This window comes from Python bivittatus, unplaced genomic scaffold, assembly GCF_059951505.1.
Source record: "Python bivittatus isolate LINGU-HERP-01145 unplaced genomic scaffold, Pbiv_v1 ctg000610_np1212, whole genome shotgun sequence".
In the NCBI taxonomy this organism is placed as follows: domain Eukaryota; kingdom Metazoa; phylum Chordata; class Lepidosauria; order Squamata; family Pythonidae; genus Python; species Python bivittatus.
This window is the reverse complement of record NW_028277088.1, coordinates 41,964,167-41,985,528: the sequence shown is the minus strand read 5'-3', so window position 1 is coordinate 41,985,528 and position 21,362 is coordinate 41,964,167. Positions and strand designations below refer to the sequence as shown.

The window sequence follows — 21,362 nt, the reverse complement described above, 5'->3', positions numbered from 1 at the left end:
TGAAGCTAAAAAGAATTTGAGGGGATGGGAGAAGGAGGGCTTTAAAACAAAAACAAGGTGGGAAGAATGGGCTAAACCTAACTTCTCCCAGACTCATTTCTCAGGGTTGTGAATTGAATCATTGGGACCCGGTTAGTAATCTCCCACAATGCACTTCTTTTGAACCTTGAGTCAGGAGTAGCAGCACTCACTGGAAATAGACAAGAATGACTCCCCCCAGTTTGTATGGGCAGGGTGGTGTGTCAGGAAAAAAAGCCAAGCACCATTCTTGTCTGATCAGCAAAGGACAAAGCCGTTGAGGGAAACCAGGCCAAATTCTAACCTGATGTAAGCAAATATCTTCTTTGGTCATGAGAAAAATCACAAAACATAATGGTTGACAACTGGCCTGCTCTGCTAAGTGATTTGAAGGTCTCCCTTACTGCTTGCAGAGATTCTGCTCGGCTAACTGCGATCTTGTTACTGGAATGAGGGAAAAGAGACTGTGGTAGCCATGTAAGTTTCTTTGATTGGTTAGACAAAGCTGAAGCTTAGAATAAGGTTTTATGCATGTGCACACAGGCTAACAGTGTTGGTCTTTAAGCATCACTGGGTAAATGCTGCTTTTCAGAGACAAACAAAAAGTGGGACAGTCCAAGCAAACAAAAAATGTTTGTGTAGTGTACAATTCTTAGACTGTGTTTTCTTAACAGCAACCTGGTTGCCCTTGTCAACTGTTTGCACAGCTTTATAAAATGGGTTAGGATACAATAGAGTGGAGCATTTTTTCTACCAGAGGGAATTCTTCCTGTTTAGGTTCTGTCCCAGCCTTAAACATTCATGTGCTTTCTAGATGTGTTGGACTTCAATATCCATAATTCGAACCCTCTACTCTGTCTGGAGATTATGAAAGCTGACCTTGAGGAAAAGTTATATTGGGCTTCGTTCTTAAAGTATGCTGGCCCTGAGGCTTGCAGCAGCTGAGAACCTTGTTTGTTCCAGTCCCACATGTATTCCATGCTCAACTGCCATCTGAGGTCAGATTAATGATCACAAGGGGCCAGGCTCTGGCAGTGGGGGGGGGGTCTCCTCTACGGGATTCTTCCCCACACCTCAAGAAATCCCACCTTGTTCTTGCCATTTTAAAGGCTGCTGGGTGGGACAAGTTTGAGAAGTGGGTGGGTCTTCTTCACAGGCAGGAAGCTCCCAAGCCTTTTTCCATTGGCTAGGCTGGGACCCATTGTTCCCTGGCTCCTCCCCTTGAGGACCACATTCTCCAGTTCCATTAAGCCCCTGGCGTCTTGCATAGAGCTTGTGTTGCAGATCATCTCCCTAGCAGGATCCAAATTTCATGGTCAAGTGAGGAGGCTGCCATGGCATATAGAGATATACATGCAGAAGGCCTCCCAGTGAGTTGAGATTCTGGATAGTCCAGGTTCTCATATTAGAGCAGCTCTGTTGGGATACATCTTTATGCATGTCAGGCCCTTTCTCACTGCACATGACCATGGGGGTTGGGGTGGGGGGGTATGGCTGGAGAGTATGCTGGAAGCAGGACAAGCAAGAGAGTATAGTCCTCTCACACATTACCTGAATATGTATGTGTGTGAACCCCCTTTATGTGACATTGCCATAAAACACTGCAGAAAACTTCCTGTATTGACCCTGCTTTGTTCTTTGTTCTCTCCATCCTTATTTTCTTGTTGTGTTTCTTACTCATTAAGAGGTGAACCATCTTGAGAGCACTGGCAGAAAGGCAGTACACATATACATGGGTTAATCTAAATTCAGTCATACGTCCAGCAGACCAACTGAAACCAGTAACTCTATTTTAGCTTTTCCTACCCTGCCTTTGGCCATACTGGCTAGAGTCAGAGAGCTGCTGACTCGAGACATCTGGAAAACTGAACTAACCCATAACAAATAAAGGCCAGAGTGGGCAGCCTTTTCTTTTTTATTTGCTTGTGGCCTTGCACAAATCTTTTTAATGTCTGTTTTCACTGGAACTTGCCTACATGGTGTTTGTGTTTTGTTCTGCTCCTTGCTTTTGTAAACAGCCTTGAGGATTGCAGTTGAATTAAAAAGCAGGCTAGAAATGTAAAAACAAGCAAAGCAAAGGGACAGATAGGAAGAAGAAATAACAGCTGAGTTACTGAAATTTATGAACTCTGGTGGCCAGTCTGATTTGTGGAAACACCTAATGGCTTGGGGTCAGCAATGCATATCCTCATTGGAAGACATTCCACCTAGCCCAGAGCCCAAAGGTGTATCAGGTTGCAGAACAGGAGCAACAGCCATTTTATCTGGCAGCAGGAAACAGAAGAGACAGGAAGCGATACGACATCCTCAGTCTACTGAGGGATCAACTAGGTCAGTCTCTTCCTCTCCTTGAACTAGTGATTATTTAAGAGCTGGTATGAAACTTGAAGAACTGGTGCCAAGCTTGGGGAATGTTTCCTCTTCTCTCCTGATCCCTTCTTCTTTTCAAATAATCTATTTTAGAGTTAGATGTGTAAAGGAATGCAACTGGCCTTGGGGGTAGGGACAGAATGAGCCAGCTGTTAAAGGGGGGCTTTGTGAAAAGATTACTCAATCCTGAGAAAGAGGGAAGTGTGAGAAAGAAACCCAGCAGTATAAAATGGGACAGAGAGAAACTTGGACAGGAAAGAATTGATGGGAGAGAGACTCAAGGTCTACAACATCTGAAGTCTACAGGTTGCTCCTTTCTGGCATCAGGCTTCGAAACTACCAGCTAACAACAGACACAAGAATGCTAATTCCAAAAATTACTCCTTTGGTAATGTAATAATATGTAAAGCGGTAAAACAAATTCATCTCTGGCTTTCAAGATGTGATATCAACACGTCTAGCCACAATTTCAGCTGATTATCTAAACTCAGCATCTTATGAGTACAGGGATAGGCAACCTGGTGCCTGCCAGGCTCTCTGCTCCACCTGATTTTAATTTAAATAGAGACAGATGGATAAATAGGAAGCTGTCACACTTCAAAGCAAAGGGCAGCCTAGAGTGCCATCTCCATTTACAAGAATGCTTCTCCACCTCACAAAAGGCACTCCTAGGAAATAAAAATCATGGTAGCTGGCAGTGCGCCCATCTACCCTGAAGAAAGACCAAATAAGCTGGGGTGGTCGGGAGCCTAGAAGCCCCAGCACCCCCTTGTAACCATGATAATGCCAAAATGATGAAACGTGTGTCATAATGCAAGCTCCACCCGTCTGTACCCACGTTGCAACACTGCATGCAAGTATGTAAGGGGTGGAATTTGCTTTGTAATCATTTTTGTCACTCCCTCCCAGCAGTCAAGGCCTATCACTAGAGATGAGGATGGAGAACATGATCACCCATTTTGCTGGTAAATCAATGTTTGGTGATTGCCCACATGCATTTTGTGAATATGCAAGTTCCTCTGAAGGGGTCATTTTGTGACAACTTCCACCACGTGCTTTTGGAATTTCAAATGGAGCAGGCATCAAAAAAGGTTGCTTAGGATGAAGGGATTCAAAACCTGTCTTAACAAATGTGTATCTTAAAGACTATCAGATAGTCTTTCATATTTTGTTTCTGCTGAAGTGAGGACATTGCTGTTTGTTGTTGTTTTTCTGCTGTTTGTTGGTTTTTCTTGATTTTTCTCATTTGTAATCTGCTCTGAGATCCACTAGGACAGTGTAGACTGCAAATAAGTAAATAAACACACAAATATATAACATTAAATGTATACCTCAGTCAAAACAATCCAAATACCCAGCTATGGATCTTCCTACAGAATTTTTAATAGTGCCTAAAATATGGTTTACTGCCTCCAGCCATGACCTTCATAACCCAACATAACTCACCACAGATAGCCCAATCTCTTGTTAACCTTTACCATTTCGGCAAAACTCTCAGCTGCTTCATCATCCAACTCATTTTTTGTTAGCCTAGTTGAAGAAACAAAAGGGTTTCAGTCATGTGAATGAATGACAGTTGGGGGTTCAAAACATTGGTCATTCTTGTCTTAGTTGCTAACTCTGATGCAGTGTTGTCAAAAATCCTGGCAAGCCAGAATGGATTAAAACAAAACAAAACAAAAAAACCCCCCCTCTTTTCAGTCCAATCTGTATGCCTGCCAAGCTTGCCAAGCACTGTGCAATTTCTATTGTGCATAACTGCTTTACATTATAGCCTTTGGGGGCATAAGTAGATGACAGAGTTTCATTTTGTTCACCATTTGCTTGAGAAAGTAAGAGGTCACTCAGACCAGAGAACCAACCCACTCCCTCCTTACTCAAAGTCATTTCTACATGCCCTGAAGATTTTTTGTTTTTATCACTGTTGTTATTATACACAATTTTGTAAATCACCCAAAGAGGTTTCGGGAAATGCCTGGGGTGGAGATGGGAATGAAAGGGTCAAAGAACTTCCAGTAAACATCAGCGAGTCTAGTCAGCTTTCCCCCCCTACCCTATGGATATATTCCAGTGAGCTGATATGGTATTTCCAGACAAAAGCATCACAGATCTCAGTTATTACTCAGGGGCCTGTAAGCTGCCCTAAGCCATGATCCGATTTCTGTTCACAGACCAGAAGAAAGAAAGCCTCTAAGTGCAGAGGCCATCTTCAATCATTCATGGGTTGTGAATACTGAGAACATGTGAGACCAGCAACAAAAGATCACACTATAGTTTCACCTCGAAAAAGAATGCTCCCTTGGAAGTTCTAGCCAGTCAACCATGCTGACCTACAACAGGCCCCTCCATTCTACCTCTCCTCAGGATTCTGTTCTTGCTTTCGTTTCTAATGGACTTTCAGTATGTTATTGTTGACTCATATTATTCAGATGCGTCGGGAACAGTATCTACCTACCTACCTACCTAACGATTGCAACTGCACCAAGGAAAATTGAAGCCTGGAAAAAATATATTCTGGGTCAGTTCCGTTCATTTCTTGTTGATGTTGTTCAAGCCAATAGCGCTATAGCCATTGTTCCCGAGTTTTGCACGAGATCCTGGGCACCACTTGGGATATCTTTAAATGCCATCTGCCCTTTTTGTTAGTGCCAGGACTAGCTGTTCTAGAGATAAGTTGTTTATTGTACCTGGTCACAATCAGCCATGAACTGTTAGAACTCCAATGAAATACAAGAGTGGAATGGTCTTGTTTTTATTTATTTATTAAGGCTTTCTGACATATCAGACTAAGTGTTTCATATTTCTGCTCCCAAAGTGAGAAGGAAGAATGTCAGAGGCAGAATGAATGAGCCAACCTCATGCTCTCCAGAGAGACCAGACTACAACTGCCAGCAGTCTCAGACAACTCTGACTTTGAGAATTTCAGTCCTATCACCACACTACAATCTAACACCAACTGGCAGTCTTACAATATTTACAGCATCGCAGAGCACTGTACAGTATAGTGGAAGATGGTACAGGAGACTGCTTCTGCAACCCATCAACAAAACTTAATGGGTCTTTGATTTATACAGAAGTAGGCAAGAAAACCTTTGAAATGTTGTGGACCATAACTCCCTCAGCTCCTCCTTTGCTGTGGGCCATACTGGCTTGGGGTTGATAGGAGTGAAATAGAAAAAAAATCTAGCGGTTGGAAATTGTACTCTTTAGGATTGGGTGTTCAACTTAGGTCAGTTGGCATAATAAAAAGTATAGTACCAATTGCTCTAAGGTATTTTATACTAACTGCTTTGATGGCTCTTTTTGGAGAAGGTGCTTCTTTCTGCCCGTAATTCCTTGCTGCTAGAAAAAGATTTTCTTTTTTTTGAAGAAAGAAGCCTCTTTTTTATTCTCCTTTTTAAAGCTGCCAGCAACTTTTACTTCTTGCATAATTGCTTGTTTGGACAAGCCTGAGTAAGACATTTCTTTTTCAGCTGCCAGTTTCTTCCTTCTGTTTTTGTTGTTGTTGTTGTTGTTGACACAATTATATATTTTTTCTCTCCTTGATTCCAGGGGTTTGTGAAGGAAGTTCACAAAACCCTGGAACTCAACTTTTCCAGCACTCACAGTACAGATGGGCAAGGTTCTTCTCTCTTCAAACCAGGAAACCTTAGTTTATGCCTTCCAACCGATCACACCGTCATGCAATTCCAACTTAGAGTCCCTGCATTCATGTGCTAGGACAGAAGCTCTGAAATGAGAAGCTCCTATTCCATGGCTTTCTGGAATCACACAGGAAGCCTATACAAAAAGAGGGGCTTTCTGTTTCAAACTTTCCATCCCAGTTGCGTACAGACAAGGGTTGCACAAATAGCTCTGCTCTCATTCTTATGAGACAACAATCATAAAAATAATTAATACATGACTAGGATCTATGAAACTATAAAAATTATGGCCTGTGTGTCTTTATTTTCTTCTTCATCCCCTTTTCCTTTTGTGATTTGTCTTTTAGATTACAAGATGGTTTGCAAAGATGGTCTTTCTTTTAATGGTGCAGCCGTGTAATTTTAGATTGTGAACTAAGCAGGCTTAAAGAGGCTCATGATTATCTCAGTTGTTAAGATACACATATTTCCCAACATCATCTCCTTAACCATTTCTTCTACATTCCTACTATGCTCATGAAGAAGTTTTGTCAGTCCCAATTAAAAAAAGACAAATAAAAGAAATATATTGAACTTCTGCAGTTCCCCATATCACACCTACTTAATTATAGCACAACCATGATGACACAAATAAAATGGAAAGCACTTTTGTTGCTGGGAATTCTTTGGAGGAAATCACTATTTTATTGTTGACAAAAATAAAATACTTCTGAAGTAAAAATAATTAAATGGGCATTCATTATCCTTTGCATGCCTGGTTGGCCACCTCTTTGCTATATTTTTAAAAAGAGTAGGAAGAAAAGACAGCCAGCCCAGGGGCCCTCTGTTGTCCAAAGTAATGCCAGTGCTGTCTGTTTGCAGTTGCCATTTGGGGGTGATCATCAAGAAAGCCTCTAAAGCCCTACACATCATTTGCTCACTTGAAGAGCATGGGCAAAAATGCTTAAATTAAAATAACAGATTAGTTTATGATTGGTACCAGTGTTTGGAAAGAGGTTATTTGCATTCTCATTAACTGTAATGAATAGGGCTATGCAAAGTCTGGAAGGAGTGCTTTGCTTCCACAAAGCTTCAAACAAAGCACCCCTTTGAAGCTGCTTCACAAAGCAGCCTTGCTTTGGGCTGTTTTGGACATCCTCTCAGCCTTCTGCCACAGAACACATGCTGGCACAGAAGGCTGAGAAAAGCTTTGTTGGGCAAGTGCTCTGAGAGAAGCTTGAGAAGAACCTTCTACAGTGCCAGCCAGGGAATCTCCCAAGCTGGGCAGCTCTGATATGGACTGTGGGAAAGCCCTCAGGTGTACACCAAAGGAGCCTCTATAGGAGGACACTTCTGGCATAGGCTGGGCAAAATCCTACATTAAGTGTCCAGACAGAAGTCTCCATGGCTCTTCCAGGCTAGGGGGAATCTTACAGCATCTCTGGAGGTGGCCAGTCCAAAGTTCCCTTGGGACTCCCAGAACTTTGGTCTGGGGGAGGCAAGCTGGGGGTTTTGCCTCATCCACCATCTGTACTGGCTGGCCAACACTCCTAGTCTCCTGAGATCCGGGGCACTGTTGTGATCTCATCTCCCTCAGGATATATTGGCCAACAGTTCCTCTTTCTTCTGCTTCTTTGTTGACAGTGAAAATAAATTGGAGAGTTTACTCTTTCCACATGAATGCCTCCAAGGATTACTCAGTCTTTTCAGTAGCGGCTCAAAACATATGCTTTGGGGATACAGTCATTACCACTGTTATCATCCTGAGTTGTGACTTCCTTTTTTTCCCCCTGATCACAACCAGTAAGCAGATGTCAGCAAAGCTTAGATATTGATTAATCCAAAGCTGAGCATAATTACAGCCTTCTATGTGATTTGGGACCGAAATAAAATAGGATTTTGAATTACACTGACAGCTAGACTTGCATCAAGCAATTGGGGTGCAGTTTCAGGTCACCTACTTGAATCTGTGGAGGTGGGGAGAGATGAGGATGAAGCTATGGGCATGGCCTTGTTCTCTTCTAGCTTGAAGTTCTCCAGATGTTCAGGTTAACACATTACTGGGGTAGGTTAACACACAATCAGTTTACTCTCTTCATGCCATTCCCTTCTCAAACTGCCGAAACTACACAGGTTGCTCCAAGTTAACAAAGAAATCATTCTGGCTTAGTGAGGCCACAGCTTTTCCAGTTCTCTCTGGAATCAAGCATGCCAGAAGGACATTTGCCAATGCTGTGACTTTATCTTCCTTCCTCAGAGGGCTAGGATGCTACAAAGCAGATTCCCCCCCTCCTTTTGCAAGAAGAGGCAATTCAAGATTCAATAAAGTTTATCCCCTCCCCTCCAAGTTCCTTACCAAAATATATTTACAGAACTGTTGTGTTTCATTGCTTCTGCGAGGCTTTTACCCCCTTCTGTAGTGATGCCATTGAATGCAAGACTGTGAAGCAAAGGATGGAGAAGGAATTTTAAAAATCCATAAGGTAGCACCATGTGTACAGCGATAACTATTTTGATTAGGTTTTAAATCATAATTTTAAAAAATTAATTAATTGTAAAATTCTGCAGATGCTATCTGGGGGAGTTACAGATATCTTAAATATAGAAAAAAAAAAACCGAAAGATTTCCTAGGTTCTATGTTAACTCAAATGGATCCTGGTAATCAATCAGCAGTTGGCTGTGAAGTCAAAAGCTAAAGAAAGCCTCCCACTTTTTCACAATATTTTGAGCACAGCATCCCAGGCTGCGTTAATGCAGAAATGCATGACTGCAAGCCAAGCATGGGAGTGAAGTGAAAGGGCAAGCTGGACAATATGGAGAGGAATGCAGCTCCCAAGTCCCTTGACCTGTGTCTCCTGAGCCCTCCGGGAACTCTGTGCATCTATTCATTTCCGATGTGGGCTCAAAAAGAGGTCTTGCTGCCTTCAGGGGCTTGGCAAATTCAGGGAAAATCTTTTTTCCAAAGTTTAGAGCTGTGTTTCTCTAGAGCAAGCTGGCTGGGGAATTCTGGGAGTTGAAGTCCACACATCTTCAAGCTGTCAAGGTTGAGAAACACTGGTTTAGAGTCTCAGATGTGGACTAGGTGGCAGTCAGAAGCAGAGCTAAAGGTCTGATATAGCTATCACAAGACTGTTGCCCTTGGGGCAAACAAACAAATCCAATCAGACTTTTCTCTAAAAAAACAGTTGGGAAGATGAGAAGTCAAAACTGCTTAACAGTGTTGCTCTGCAACTGACTGAGAAACCAAGAGTCAGCTCTCAGACATGAAGTTCCATTGTCACTGATAGTAGCTACTGGTCTGGGGAGAATAAGTGCCCTAATGAAATTCATTAACTAACTTCCCATATCATACATTTTATTGCCACTTTAAACCACCCTAGAGCCTTGGGCGGGGGGGGGGGGGGACTCTCAAAGCCTTTGAATAGCTGTTTGTTCTTGTGAAAAAAAGAGACTAAAATAAACAAAGTAGGAGATTACCTATGAAACAAATACAGAAGAGTCTACAAATGTTTACTGACTGAACATTTACCCCAAAACATCTGTTTTCTTCCTAAAAACCAAGCACAAAAGTTTTAAGGGGGAAAATATCCTAAGCTTAGAAATAATCAAGATTCTGGAGACAACAGTTCCTTCCTTCCTATTTTCCTTCCTTCCATATGTGTACATTTTGTATGCTGTCTACTCATATGGCTCTAGGTGGCTTACACTAAATAATTAAAATATATATATATCCATAGAATTGTAATGGAACAATTCACTATAAACAGAGATATTGGCTACTATGAAAAAGAACTGCTACTACCACTAGATAAGATCTTTCTGCCAGTGTGTCCTCCAAGAGAGGACCATCTTTTCATTTTTTCTGAAGAAAGGGGAGGGGCATATTTGGCCTCAGGGGCAAGCTCTTCCAGAGGGAGTCTAGAACAGTGATGGTGAACCTTTTGGGCTTGGCATGTCAAAAATTCAGAAAATGCCTCACTTGACTCTGCTGGCGTGTCACCCCACCGAACAAAAGAGAAACAATTCTTTACGTATTCATTCATTAAAAAAAATATATAGTCCAATTATGTGTGGTGCTATGTATTATATAAAGAAACGTCAAATAATTACAGAAATGAAATACAAGTAAAACAAACTCAGTTGCTCTGATAACTCAAACAGGGAGAATAGTTGTTGCTGGGTGTTGATGAATGCTGTAATGTCACCCAAAATGTCGTGGCTTGTCACCTTTAACATGTGTGTCATAGGTTCGGCATCACTGGTCTAGAATGCCATTCTCTGGGTCCTAACCCCCAATCTCTCTAGGGATGGGTACTTGGAGCATTCTCCCCTTGCTAGACTGTATAGGGAGGGCAGATTCTACCAGAAGACCATCATGAGGGAAACAAGGGCATAAGCTATAGAACGGATGCTTCTTCAGGTCAGGCTCCAGATAGTTATTTGTACATGTCTTAAGGAACTTTTGCCTAAAATTTATCCATTTTTAAACAATGGAGGGTGAAAGTACATTCTGATATGGGATGAAGGTTTGTTGTTCAAAAGAAAATATCTCACTTGGTAGAAACAAACCTTGGGATTCCCATACACCGGTAGCTAGAAGTGTTTGAAAATAAGATCATTTAATTTCTCTTCTTCAGCACTAATAACAGGTGTATTTCTTTATAACAACAAATCCTTGATTGTGATATGAATCAAAAACAAATGGAAGGACATTCCCTATTTACATATTGAACCAGATCCCAAGTAGAGGCAGAATGAACAGAAATCAATAGGAGTTCTTTCTTCAACTCAGCCCTTGGGCTGAAGAATTTTGAATGGAATCTAGGAAAAATTTGTCTCTGCTTGCAGAAAGTACATAATCATTAATGGGGAGATCACAACTTTCTCTAAAGCCACCTAGTGAGTGACATGACTGAGCAGATTTTCAGGGCCTAGACTCAATTGTTTTCCTCTGGAGCTGTTTTACACACTAGCTGGGAATTCTAGAAGTTGTAGTTTCAATACATCTATAGGGGACCAGATTGCAGAAGGCTACGTGAAGAAGCAAGCCTGTTCCAGTGCCTGGGATTTATTCTCAGGAAGGAATGGAAACAGTGGTGGTTCAGGGTGCTCTCTTGAAGTGGCACCAGCAAGTTGTGTGTATCCTAGGACAATCAAATCTGGGCTGCAAAAATCTGGACGAGATGACAGCAAAATGTTTTCTGTATCTCTGCTGTCATCTAATGGTTGCCCTAATCAATACATACTGAGGTTGGGTGCCATGGTCACCTGCTGATCCCTTCTATCTGTTACCCCACCCACTCTGCCACCTTAAACGAATGCATAGGATGTTCCCTGGCTCTCAAGGAGACCAATTTTTTTTTTCCTAGAATGAAGGGCTACCTATGCTTGAGGGCCCCAAAATGGCCACCACTCCTGCCTTGAGTGTATTTATGCCACTGAATTTATATGTCTGCCTTTTTTTAATATGCACCTATTTCTACAGTGCTAAACAGACATTGATTTACCCAGAAGAAATCCAGCAAGGCCTGCCATCTTGTGGGGGAAGTGGAAATGTCTACGTGTCTTATTTAAACAAGGAGATGGCTTGTTTGGGAGATGAAAGAAAAGTGATTGACATTCCCATCCCCATTACTTTTTTTTTAAAAAAGAAATGTCTTTTAAAAGCCTCCCTGTTAATTCTGAGGGGCTGCCAATGCCTATTTTATTTTTAATGGTTTTTTTATAGCCAAATACAGACTGACCATATCATTTTCTGTCACGTCACATTTTAAAATATCGCTCACATTTGATGTTTTAAATGGCTGATGCTCTAATTTACCCTTTAAACTCCATTGCCAAATGTTTATCAGTTTCTCTAGACTTCAACAGATGACACAGTTCCTTTTCAAAAAAGCTTATGGCTTCTTTTGAACTGACTGCTCTTTACCTACAATGGAATGGTCAGTCTGGGGTCTGAGAGCTGTACTTCTTATTTGGGATGGTGAGGGTCACAGAGTGTGTATATAATACTACCGTATCTGGGCTACAAAAATCCAGACAATCACTTGGTGGCAGAAAAGAATCCAAGTTTTCTGTGGGTGGAAAGATATTTGGGCAAGTTTGAAGGATTTTATTTTTTCGCTTTGGCATGCCCATTTAAGGGCTTAGAGCTTTCACATGTTTCTTGTCTCAAATTGGCAGGAAATTTTGATAGCAATTTTCAGTGATCATGATCAGAATAGAATCCAAGGGCTGCAGAAAGGAGATTTGGACCATCACCAAAGCCTGGTTCCACGTTGGAGACAGTTCAAGCAGTTTTTTCTGGAGGACCCTTCCTTCTGGTAACACAGGCTGTCTGCAAAGCTATTTCTCCAAACAATACTTGGTTGTTCTATCTAGTCATCCTTTGAATTTCTTCCCATGCTGTATGGCAAGGCTCTGACAAAGGCATTATAGGGAATTTTTAAAAAATGGCTTTGTAATGCTCTGAATGATAGGATGGGGAAGAAAAGAGAGGCGGCATTGACAGTGGGCCTCACCAGAATATTGAGGATCTAGACAAAAGGGGTCATGGGGCAATGCTGGTTCTGCAAAGCTGAGCAATTCTGAAATCTGGATGGCCTTTTGGGTGGCATGTGGCACAAAGATAAACCCTTCAAAATATCAGTGTACTCACAAACATTTTACCTGATATTAGTTAAGGTGGGATGATTTTTCAGTGCTTCTGCAAAAGCTATTGCTCCTTCATCCCCAATCTGATTTCCCCACATTCTGCCAAGGGCAAAAAGAACAGATACATTAAGGAACATTACCACTATATTCTTTTAATGGCTGGGATCACACATTACAGTAAGCCATCAGAAAATCACACTAGTTGATAATTCAGGGAGTTGAAGTCCACACACATGGAAAGTGCTCAGGAAGGGGAAGTCTGGTTTATGCTTAGCATAATGTGTGAATCAGGTCAATTGTGGTTTTTTTCAATAATCAATTTTTCAATTTTAAAGGTAAAATACATCTGGTTTAACATGATGTGGGAACACAATCAATAAAAAAAAATCTAAAATCATCTCTGATGCTTGGAAAAAGATGTGAACCCTTTGCAAGTAGTTATTTTTATGTGTTGCATTTCTTTTCTGCTTTTTCTCTGGAAGGTCAAGATGATTTAGGTTGAGGTCACTTCTCCCCTTATTTTATCCCCACAACATTAATCCTGTGAGAGAAGAACCTGCCCAAAGTCATCCAATGAGCTCAGTCATTGAGTAGGTCTTGAACCTTCATCTCCCCATTCCAAATGCAGCATCTTAACCATTCCAGTCTAGACTGGATTTGCACAGCACCCTTAACATGGTTGCTGAATTAACCAATTTTCTGGATTTTAACAGTAGACTGAATCATAAATGAATCAAATGGTCTGGGTTCACCAACACACTAAGGTACAAAAAACTGCCATCCTCATCATCCTCATCAATCTATCCAAGCTTTGTGTTTTGAACAAATGCAACTCCTGAGTCTTTAAATGACCTACTAAAGCATTTTGTATGAACAGAGCCTGTAACATAGGGAAGTGGGGATAAGCATGCTGAGCCCTGTCTTTCCCCATACAGTGGAGAATCAAGCTGGTACCCTATACAACTCATATAGTTCCCAATGATCTAGAATCTGGATTACCCAACGTTCTACACAGAAATGAAGCTAAATACTGAAAACAAAATCTCCTTATTGTAGAAAATCACTTTCAAATTCACTGAGATGGATCCAATGAGATGGACAGATTCAGAACTTGCATGCAGTTCCCTACTCTCTCTTATGCAATCTAACCACAACATTGGTTTGAGTGCAATATAGGATTTCTACAAGTACATGCACCCAGAAACTGGTAAATCAAAATACTTTCCCCCAGTATAACTTTCTGGCTATAAATCTAGCATATAATGCTAATGAGTTATGGTTACTGAACATTTTTAAAAAGGGGATTCAAACTAAACTTAGCACTTAGCAATACTTCGAAATCAATAGGGTTTAAATTAATAATGGTTAAAGTAAGTTGTATTGATTTCAATGGGTTCTATCAAAGTATAACTAAATCTGGATCCAACCCAGTAATTTTGGATCCAGCCCACAACTTTGACTCTTGTAAAGCTTGACTACTGGGGCATTTCAAAGAAATGTTCCTGTGTGCATGTGCAAAAAGTTAAAACTTATTTTCAAATGAGATAAGACAATTTGCAAGATGACACATGCTATTATTTCTAAAATTCATGAGATCTTACTAATCAAGAATATTAACCACAATTAAAGAATGATATACATCCAACATCATTCACAAATGAAGACACCTGTTCAATATTAACTGATACCAAACACAACAGTCTCTCTATAGGACTGTATAGGAGATATGGAATTTGAACAATGCATCAACTTGGAATTTTTGATAGGATAACATTTCTTTAAAATCTATTTTAGCCAAGTTGTCAAGACTTCTATGTATAAATCATTCCTAGAAGAAACTATATTCCCTTGCATTATATTAATCAAAATCATCATAGATTATATTTAGAACTTCTTAATCAAATTGTGCATATTATTTAGTTACTTATTTTAGTTACTTGTTTTTCCGAGGATGCAGAAAAGGGTGCAGAACTAGAAATTAATTTAATTTTCATTGTTAACTGCCAAATTTACTGTAGCAAAATACTGGGAAACTAAAGCACATCTTTGTTTGGTTTAACTGTATTTAAATGTGTGAGAAACAGTTTTGGCTGAAAAATTAATATAGTAGCAAAATATCTTGAACAGCCTTTTAATTACAGATTGTTTTATTCACATTTGATTTGGTTTTTTTTTTTTAGATACATCAACAAACCAATTCCTGAGAAATCCTCCATTATGCAAATGCCTTTTTGGACATATTACAGGTAGTCCTTGCTTAATGACTGTTTAATGATGGTTCGAAGTTACAATGGCCTTGGGAAAAGTGCTTTACGACCCCATAGTTACATGATTGCAATTTGTGACCTTTTTACAACAGTCATTAAGCTAATCCCCATGGTCGTTAAGTGAATCACTATGTCATTAAGTGAATTCTGGCAAAAAAGTCCCATATTGGGGAAGCTGGATTCGCTTAATGACATGATTCGCTTAACAACCGTGGTGATTTGATTAATGGCCATTGTAAAATCAGCTCTGATTCGCTTAACAACCAAATTGCTTAGCGACCTAAATTCTGGTCCCTATCGTGGTTGGATAGTGAGGACTACCTGTAATTGAATCTGCATATTTACAATTTATATTTCACCTTAAGATTATGAATGTAAAGATTCCTTCGGTCAAGTTCAGCTTTTGGTGATTCTGTGGACACATCTACATAGTTTTCTTGGCAACAGTACAAAAATAGTTTGCCACCACCTTCCTCTGAAATGTTTTTTGGACTTCCCAGTATAGCTCACAATCCTGGGATTCAGTCTGCATATTACCCAGGTTTAGCTTTTGGGGAGATTTATCAAGTTCATGTAGGTGTTGCTGCTTGTATAGTTCCCAATGATACAGAATTTAATTTATTTTTGCTTTTGTGCAGTTTGTTTCCTGTTTCCTGTTTCTTTTTTGTTTTGTTTTATTTTTACATTGTCTTTTATGTCCAGTGACTGGTTAATAACTAAGTTTAAACATCTTTTAAAAAGTTTTCTTTAAAGTTAGGAATGTGAAGGTAAGAAAATGCTTTCAAGTCAAGTATAGAAGGACAAAGGAAGCTAGCAATGGGATTAGAAATGAGGGTTAATAAAGCTAGACTATGTAGCAGCATAAATGAACAATATTAAAATGTAATTACAGATAGCCCTTGTTTAATGACCACTGTTTGAATTTACAATAGCACTGAATGAGTGGTAGTTATGACCAGACCTCATACTTACAGTCACTGCAATGTCCCATGGTCACATAATCACGATTTGTGACCTTCCCTGCCAGCTTCCCACAAACAAAGTCAGTGGGAAAGCCGGCAGGAAGTCGGAAGTCATGGTCATGTGAGGTCCTCACTTAACAACCCACGCAGTCCTTGCTTAATGACAACAACTGAGACTGCCAGAACTGCTGTCATTAAGTAGTGCAGTCACATGTTTTTTTGACTTATGACTGTGTTGCTTATTGACAGAGTTTCTGGCCCCAATTAGTATCATTAAATGAGGACTACCTATACTGGTTTCTGTCCAGAACATTTTAAAAAAATGTCGCACTTACCCAATTTCATACATTGTTTTACTCTTCTGGATGGCATAAGCAAGACTTTTCCCTCCTTCAGTTGTTATTTTGTTTGCTCCTATCCTGCAAAGAAATTATTTTTTCCTGAAAATCAAATCAACAAACATTTTTGTTTCAATGCTGTTTTAGACTTAACATTGTGCTGGAAAAAACTGGGTCTTTCCCCATGGCTCAGATAGCACTATGCCCCCATTCCTCCACTAGCATAAAATTTGATAACCCCACTTCTGATCCTTATCCTGCCTTTATGACCTCTGTTCTGGCTTGCTGCTCCACGGTGGTGTCCTGGTTTCAGATGTGTAAAGGTGACTTAAGCAAAGGCACTAGTTAAGCCCTCTGGCTTTGTTGCCCCTCTCCTTTCTAACTGGCATCAGCTTGCAAACATCTGCTGGTTACATCTCTGCTGTAACTGGCAGCTGGAGAACTGTGATGAGGGAAAGAGGCATGCCTGAACCAGCTTTAGGATGTTTTTGCTAACTTACAGTTATGATTAACCACAATTTCACACCTGCCATACTCTAAGTAGTAGCTAATCTAAAAAAAGTGGAAACTTCCAACATTCTCCAAAGAAGTGAGCACACTAGCCTGCTCTTATATCATTAAATCGTGGTTTAGCATTACATCTAAACACACCCACCTGCCTTTTACCAGCAGAGTCTGCTTTCTAGTTCATAGTGCATACTCTTTCTGTTCTTTTATGAATTTTTAAAAGTAGCATGATTATAGCAATTGTGTTGGATATCAATGACAGGTCAATCTGTGTATTTCTGGGTGTACTGATTCAAATTTCAGTAGCTCTTTTAATATCCATCCATCCATCCATCCATCCATCCATCCATCCATCCATCCATCCATGGTACAAGATTTTTTCTATTTCTGAAATTGTCTGTAGAAATTCTGAACCTATGTCATATGACCTGTCCTTTTTCACACGTACTGAAAGTACAGTGGTACCTCGGGTTACAAACGCCTCTGTTAACGAACTTTTCGGGTTACGACCAGCTCTGGCCGCAAAAAATTTATCTCGGTTTGCAAACTCCGCCTCGGGGTACGAACAGGATACGCGGCCATTTTCCCTCCCGTGACACGGTCTGCGGCCATTTTTCCACCCCTGACATGTGGTCCGTGGCCATTTTCCGCCCCTGACACGTGGTCGTAGGGAGGGGGACTCTCCCTCCAAGCAATAGCCGCCTCCCTGTCCTCCACGCCAGAACAGATTAACGGTAATTACATTGAACCTTATGGGGAAATTTCCTTCAGGTTGCAACCAATTCGGTGTGTGACCAGAGTCACGGAACGAATTAAGTTCGTAAACCGAGGTTCCACTGTATTGTTTTGTTGCTTACTAATAACAAGAATTATTTTATAAATTTTACCATTTGTAAAATATAGTTGAAATACTATACAATTATGCTTGTTCAAATTGTCTCTAATGCTTCTGAAAACATGAACATTTTAAAAAATGCATCACCACTTTTTGAATGAAAAGTAGATACATATATTCTGTGATCCATTCTTTTTCAGGAACTGGGAAATCTTCCTAGAACTGAATCATTTATTACAGGAATGCTAATAATTTTACCATTAATATACTACAGCATAAAAGCCCATGAATGAAGAAACAATGGCTGCTTTATCAACTAATTGAAGACTTTTAAGTGGCCTTATCATCTACTTTTAACTGATATGCACATTGCACAAACTCACAGAAGTTGAATCTTGGAGATTTTTCAGAATGTGTAAATTAAATTGTAATCTAATGGGCAGAAGAGATTGCTCATCCTTCTAAAAAAACAGCAATTAAAATATTGACAAGGCCTTTTTAAATTCTTCCTTGCACTAATGTGCTTGCATGGAAACAGAGTTTCTAAAGCTGAAGAATCCTAGCCAAAATTACAACCCTAAAAATAATTATAGGAAACATTCATACGGGAAGAACATTCTTAAATTAGGATATATGAAGTGGCTGATTCTGCCACTTACAAAGCCCTGCCAATTCATGACAGACACAGAGTGGGACTGCTAGAGAATTCTTCAGGGATGCTTTTCTGTTACTCAAATTTACACAAATAATCCTCAAATTTGGGATGTCATAAAATAGTGGTGTGGCTTGGATTTAGCAAATCCAAGGCCACTCCTGAACTGCCTCACTATCTACCATTTTGGGGACCTTCTGCTAGAAGCATTATCAGCAATTAATCTAATCAAAAGTCTTTTCCAACTAAGGCTGCCAAGGAGATGCACCTTACGTGTTGGTGTCTCAGCCCTAGTTGTTGAGCATTTCCATTCCATCCAAGTCCTCTCTAGCCAGAGGATCTTGGAATGAGAACTACCCTCCAAGTTCCAGCTAAAGTCAGTGGGACAAAACTTGATGTGTCTCCCCTACTGGATTCTACTGTGATAATTTAATCTCAATCCAACCCAATGAAAACTGCAACAGGCTAGGATCCTCAAAGTTTTTCAGGATTTTCAAGGTATATAATGGATGCTCTCAAAAAATGGCTGCTACAGGAAGATTTGCCCTTTCATGTAATGTTTTACCATGATGGGCACAACCGGTCAGAGAAGACCCATTTAGCCAAATATGTTTCCCTTCACTGATCTCCTCACCCCACCCCAAATATTTACTATCCCCCCCACTTTTTCTTCTAGGCTGGCAGATACTGCTCTAGACAAAACACCAATATATATACACCCTGCCATGTTTCTAGGGACCAGATGACTGCAGCATGCCGTTTTTCATTTATTATTATTTTTAATTAAGAGAATCTAACATTTGTTTTTAAAAAGTCAGATGGGGGCTGGGAGCAGGTGGGTGCCAAGGCCGGTATATACAGGCACACTGGTGTTCATGAGAATCACACTGGGTAACTCAGAGGTACTTTTCACTAAGAAAGCAGCCACTCCCAGATTCAAACATGCCCACCCTTCTCTTACTCCATCATGGCAGCTGCTGGTAGAGTAATGCAAAGGAGACCCACCGTGTAAGAGGTTCTGCATATTGCATGGTTGTGCTGCTCCAAAACTCAGAGAGAGATAGCCCTCACATACAGCAGGATTATATGGGAAAATCTTGGGGTGGTTGAGGGGATAGTGTGCGTTCCAAGTGAAGGCTTAATCACTTGGGAGCTAAGGTGGTATAGGGGTGGGACAGATACTTACTTAACATAGATGAGACTTGGACATTCCTCAATGAGTCTTGCCACATACTTTGCTCCAATATCTGTAATCTGATTGTTGTACAAGCTTTGGAGGGAATAGAAGTAGTTAGGGAATTAACTAAATACGTTTATTACATCAAATACATGTGAGATTTTTCCCAATTGTAAGCTACTTGGGATAGAAGCCTGTTTCTTTTTCACAAGAATCTATAAAATTTAAACCAGCATTTCCACATAGTTTCAGACCTCTTGTAATTTGTTATGGGATTGTTGCTCATGCAGTAGTTTTTGATGCATATGCTGCTTTCTGGATTGGAAAGTATGACTTTAGGGTAATCCCCACTAAATTCAATGCAGTTTCTTCTAAGTGGACAAATATAGGTTTGCACTATTAAAACGGAAATTACCAGGTGGGAGGTAGATAGCTTCCTTTTAAAACATTTTCTCTTAAGACAATTTTATTTACTCATTAATAATGACATCCAGGAGCATTTGCAGTGTGGGGTGCGGTGTCAAAATAAAGGTGGACACAACTCTGCAATCAAAGTGCCACCTCCTTTTTTGGTGTGTTGTGCATAAAAAAGACACAGGACTTCAATCACACAGTTGTGGCCCCCAACTTGACTTTTCTGACCCTCTCCGTAGATGCCCCTGGTAATATTATTAATAGCAACACATATAATTTGTGCTGGGGACTGGCAGAGAAGGGACAGAAAGTAACAACTTCCTGCACACAGGAAGCTGTGGCCACACGCAGTTCTGTGTGGGGCTCTTTCAGCAAACCAGTTTAGGTCTCCTTTCTACTGATTGTTTGCATTCACATCACAGAATCGATAGAGATCAAACTGAAAGGGTATTCCATATAATCCAAAGAGCATCCTGAATCCAGCTCATCCTACCTGTTGTCCACGAGGTCAGTTTGATATGTGGAGTCCTTGGTGCTCTCTGAGCTCGGTTGTTTGTTTGCAGATGTTTCATTACCTGACTAGGTAACATCATCAGTGCTAGTGAGTGTGGGGTTTGCTCCTTGTTTATATTTTATTATAGGGCAATTTACTGTATATAAACAGGGAGCAAGCCCCACACTTGCTAGCACTGATGATGTTACCTAGTCGGGTAATGAAATGTCTGCAAACAAACAACCAAGCTCAGGGAGCACCAAGGACCCCACAGTTCAACCCTGAGCTACATATATTCTCTTCTATCAGTTTGATATGCTGGGTGGGGTTTCTGGGAATTGAAATTCAACCTCTGCTGACAAAAATTGAATGGGTCAATTAGCACATAGTGAGTCAGGCATTGGACTCCTTCACCCCACCACTGTCTAGTTTTCCCGGTGCTCTTCAATCCATCCCCATTCAATAACTGCACGATGCTGCACTAAATGTGTGTTGAGTAGCAATCAACCAATGGATCAAGTGATCTGGCAATGATCTAGGAATATGTGAAAATCACCACACTTTCACAGTACTTCCCTTGGTCATGGGAACACACAATGACTATTTGAGCTCGTCCTCTGTACATACCCCAAATAAGTCACAATTTTGAATTTGGACAACTCCTCATAAAGCACTCTTACACCTTGATCTGTGATCTGGTTCACGCTCACCCTAAAGTGAAAGAGAGACATGTGAGAAAATAGCTGGCTCACAGCACCATATATGGGGGGTGGGAGTATGATCCTCTTAATTTGAAGAGGCACCAGTAGATTTTCTTTAGCTTTCTTTGCAATACCATCAATCAGTGTTTGAAAGATACAGAACAAAATGGCATCTACTAACTGAAGCAGTTTATCCATAAATAAACTAATAAATAAACCAATCTCTAAAAGAAACAAACTGACTATAATTCCTACAAGTAATATTTTAAGAAACCCTAAAGGACAATTCTACCAGCACTGTGTGGGTGAGAGAAGGAAGGAGGGAAAGATGGGCTTCAAATCCTCCTCCC

The 21,362-nt window shown here is 40.5% G+C and overlaps 1 protein-coding gene across 3 annotated transcripts in view; it reads right to left on the bottom strand.

Moving 5' to 3' along the window:
• The window catches only part of NOD1 (nucleotide binding oligomerization domain containing 1), a 46,001-nt gene that overhangs the window by 3,857 nt on the left and 20,782 nt on the right, over positions 1-21,362 (bottom strand). For 2 of the 3 annotated variants that reach the window (XM_088150880.1, XM_088150879.1), the window contains exons 5-10: positions 20,939-21,022; positions 19,414-19,497; positions 16,231-16,314; positions 12,682-12,765; positions 8,368-8,451; positions 3,835-3,918 (exon numbers count right to left, since the gene is read on the bottom strand). In XM_088150880.1, coding sequence (XP_088007006.1) covers positions 3,835-3,918; positions 8,368-8,451; positions 12,682-12,765; positions 16,231-16,314; positions 19,414-19,497; positions 20,939-21,022 — 504 coding nt within the window. The remainder of the gene's footprint in view (positions 1-3,834; positions 3,919-8,367; positions 8,452-12,681; positions 12,766-16,230; positions 16,315-19,413; positions 19,498-20,938; positions 21,023-21,362) is intronic. The other variant, XM_088150881.1, reaches the window with a different exon arrangement.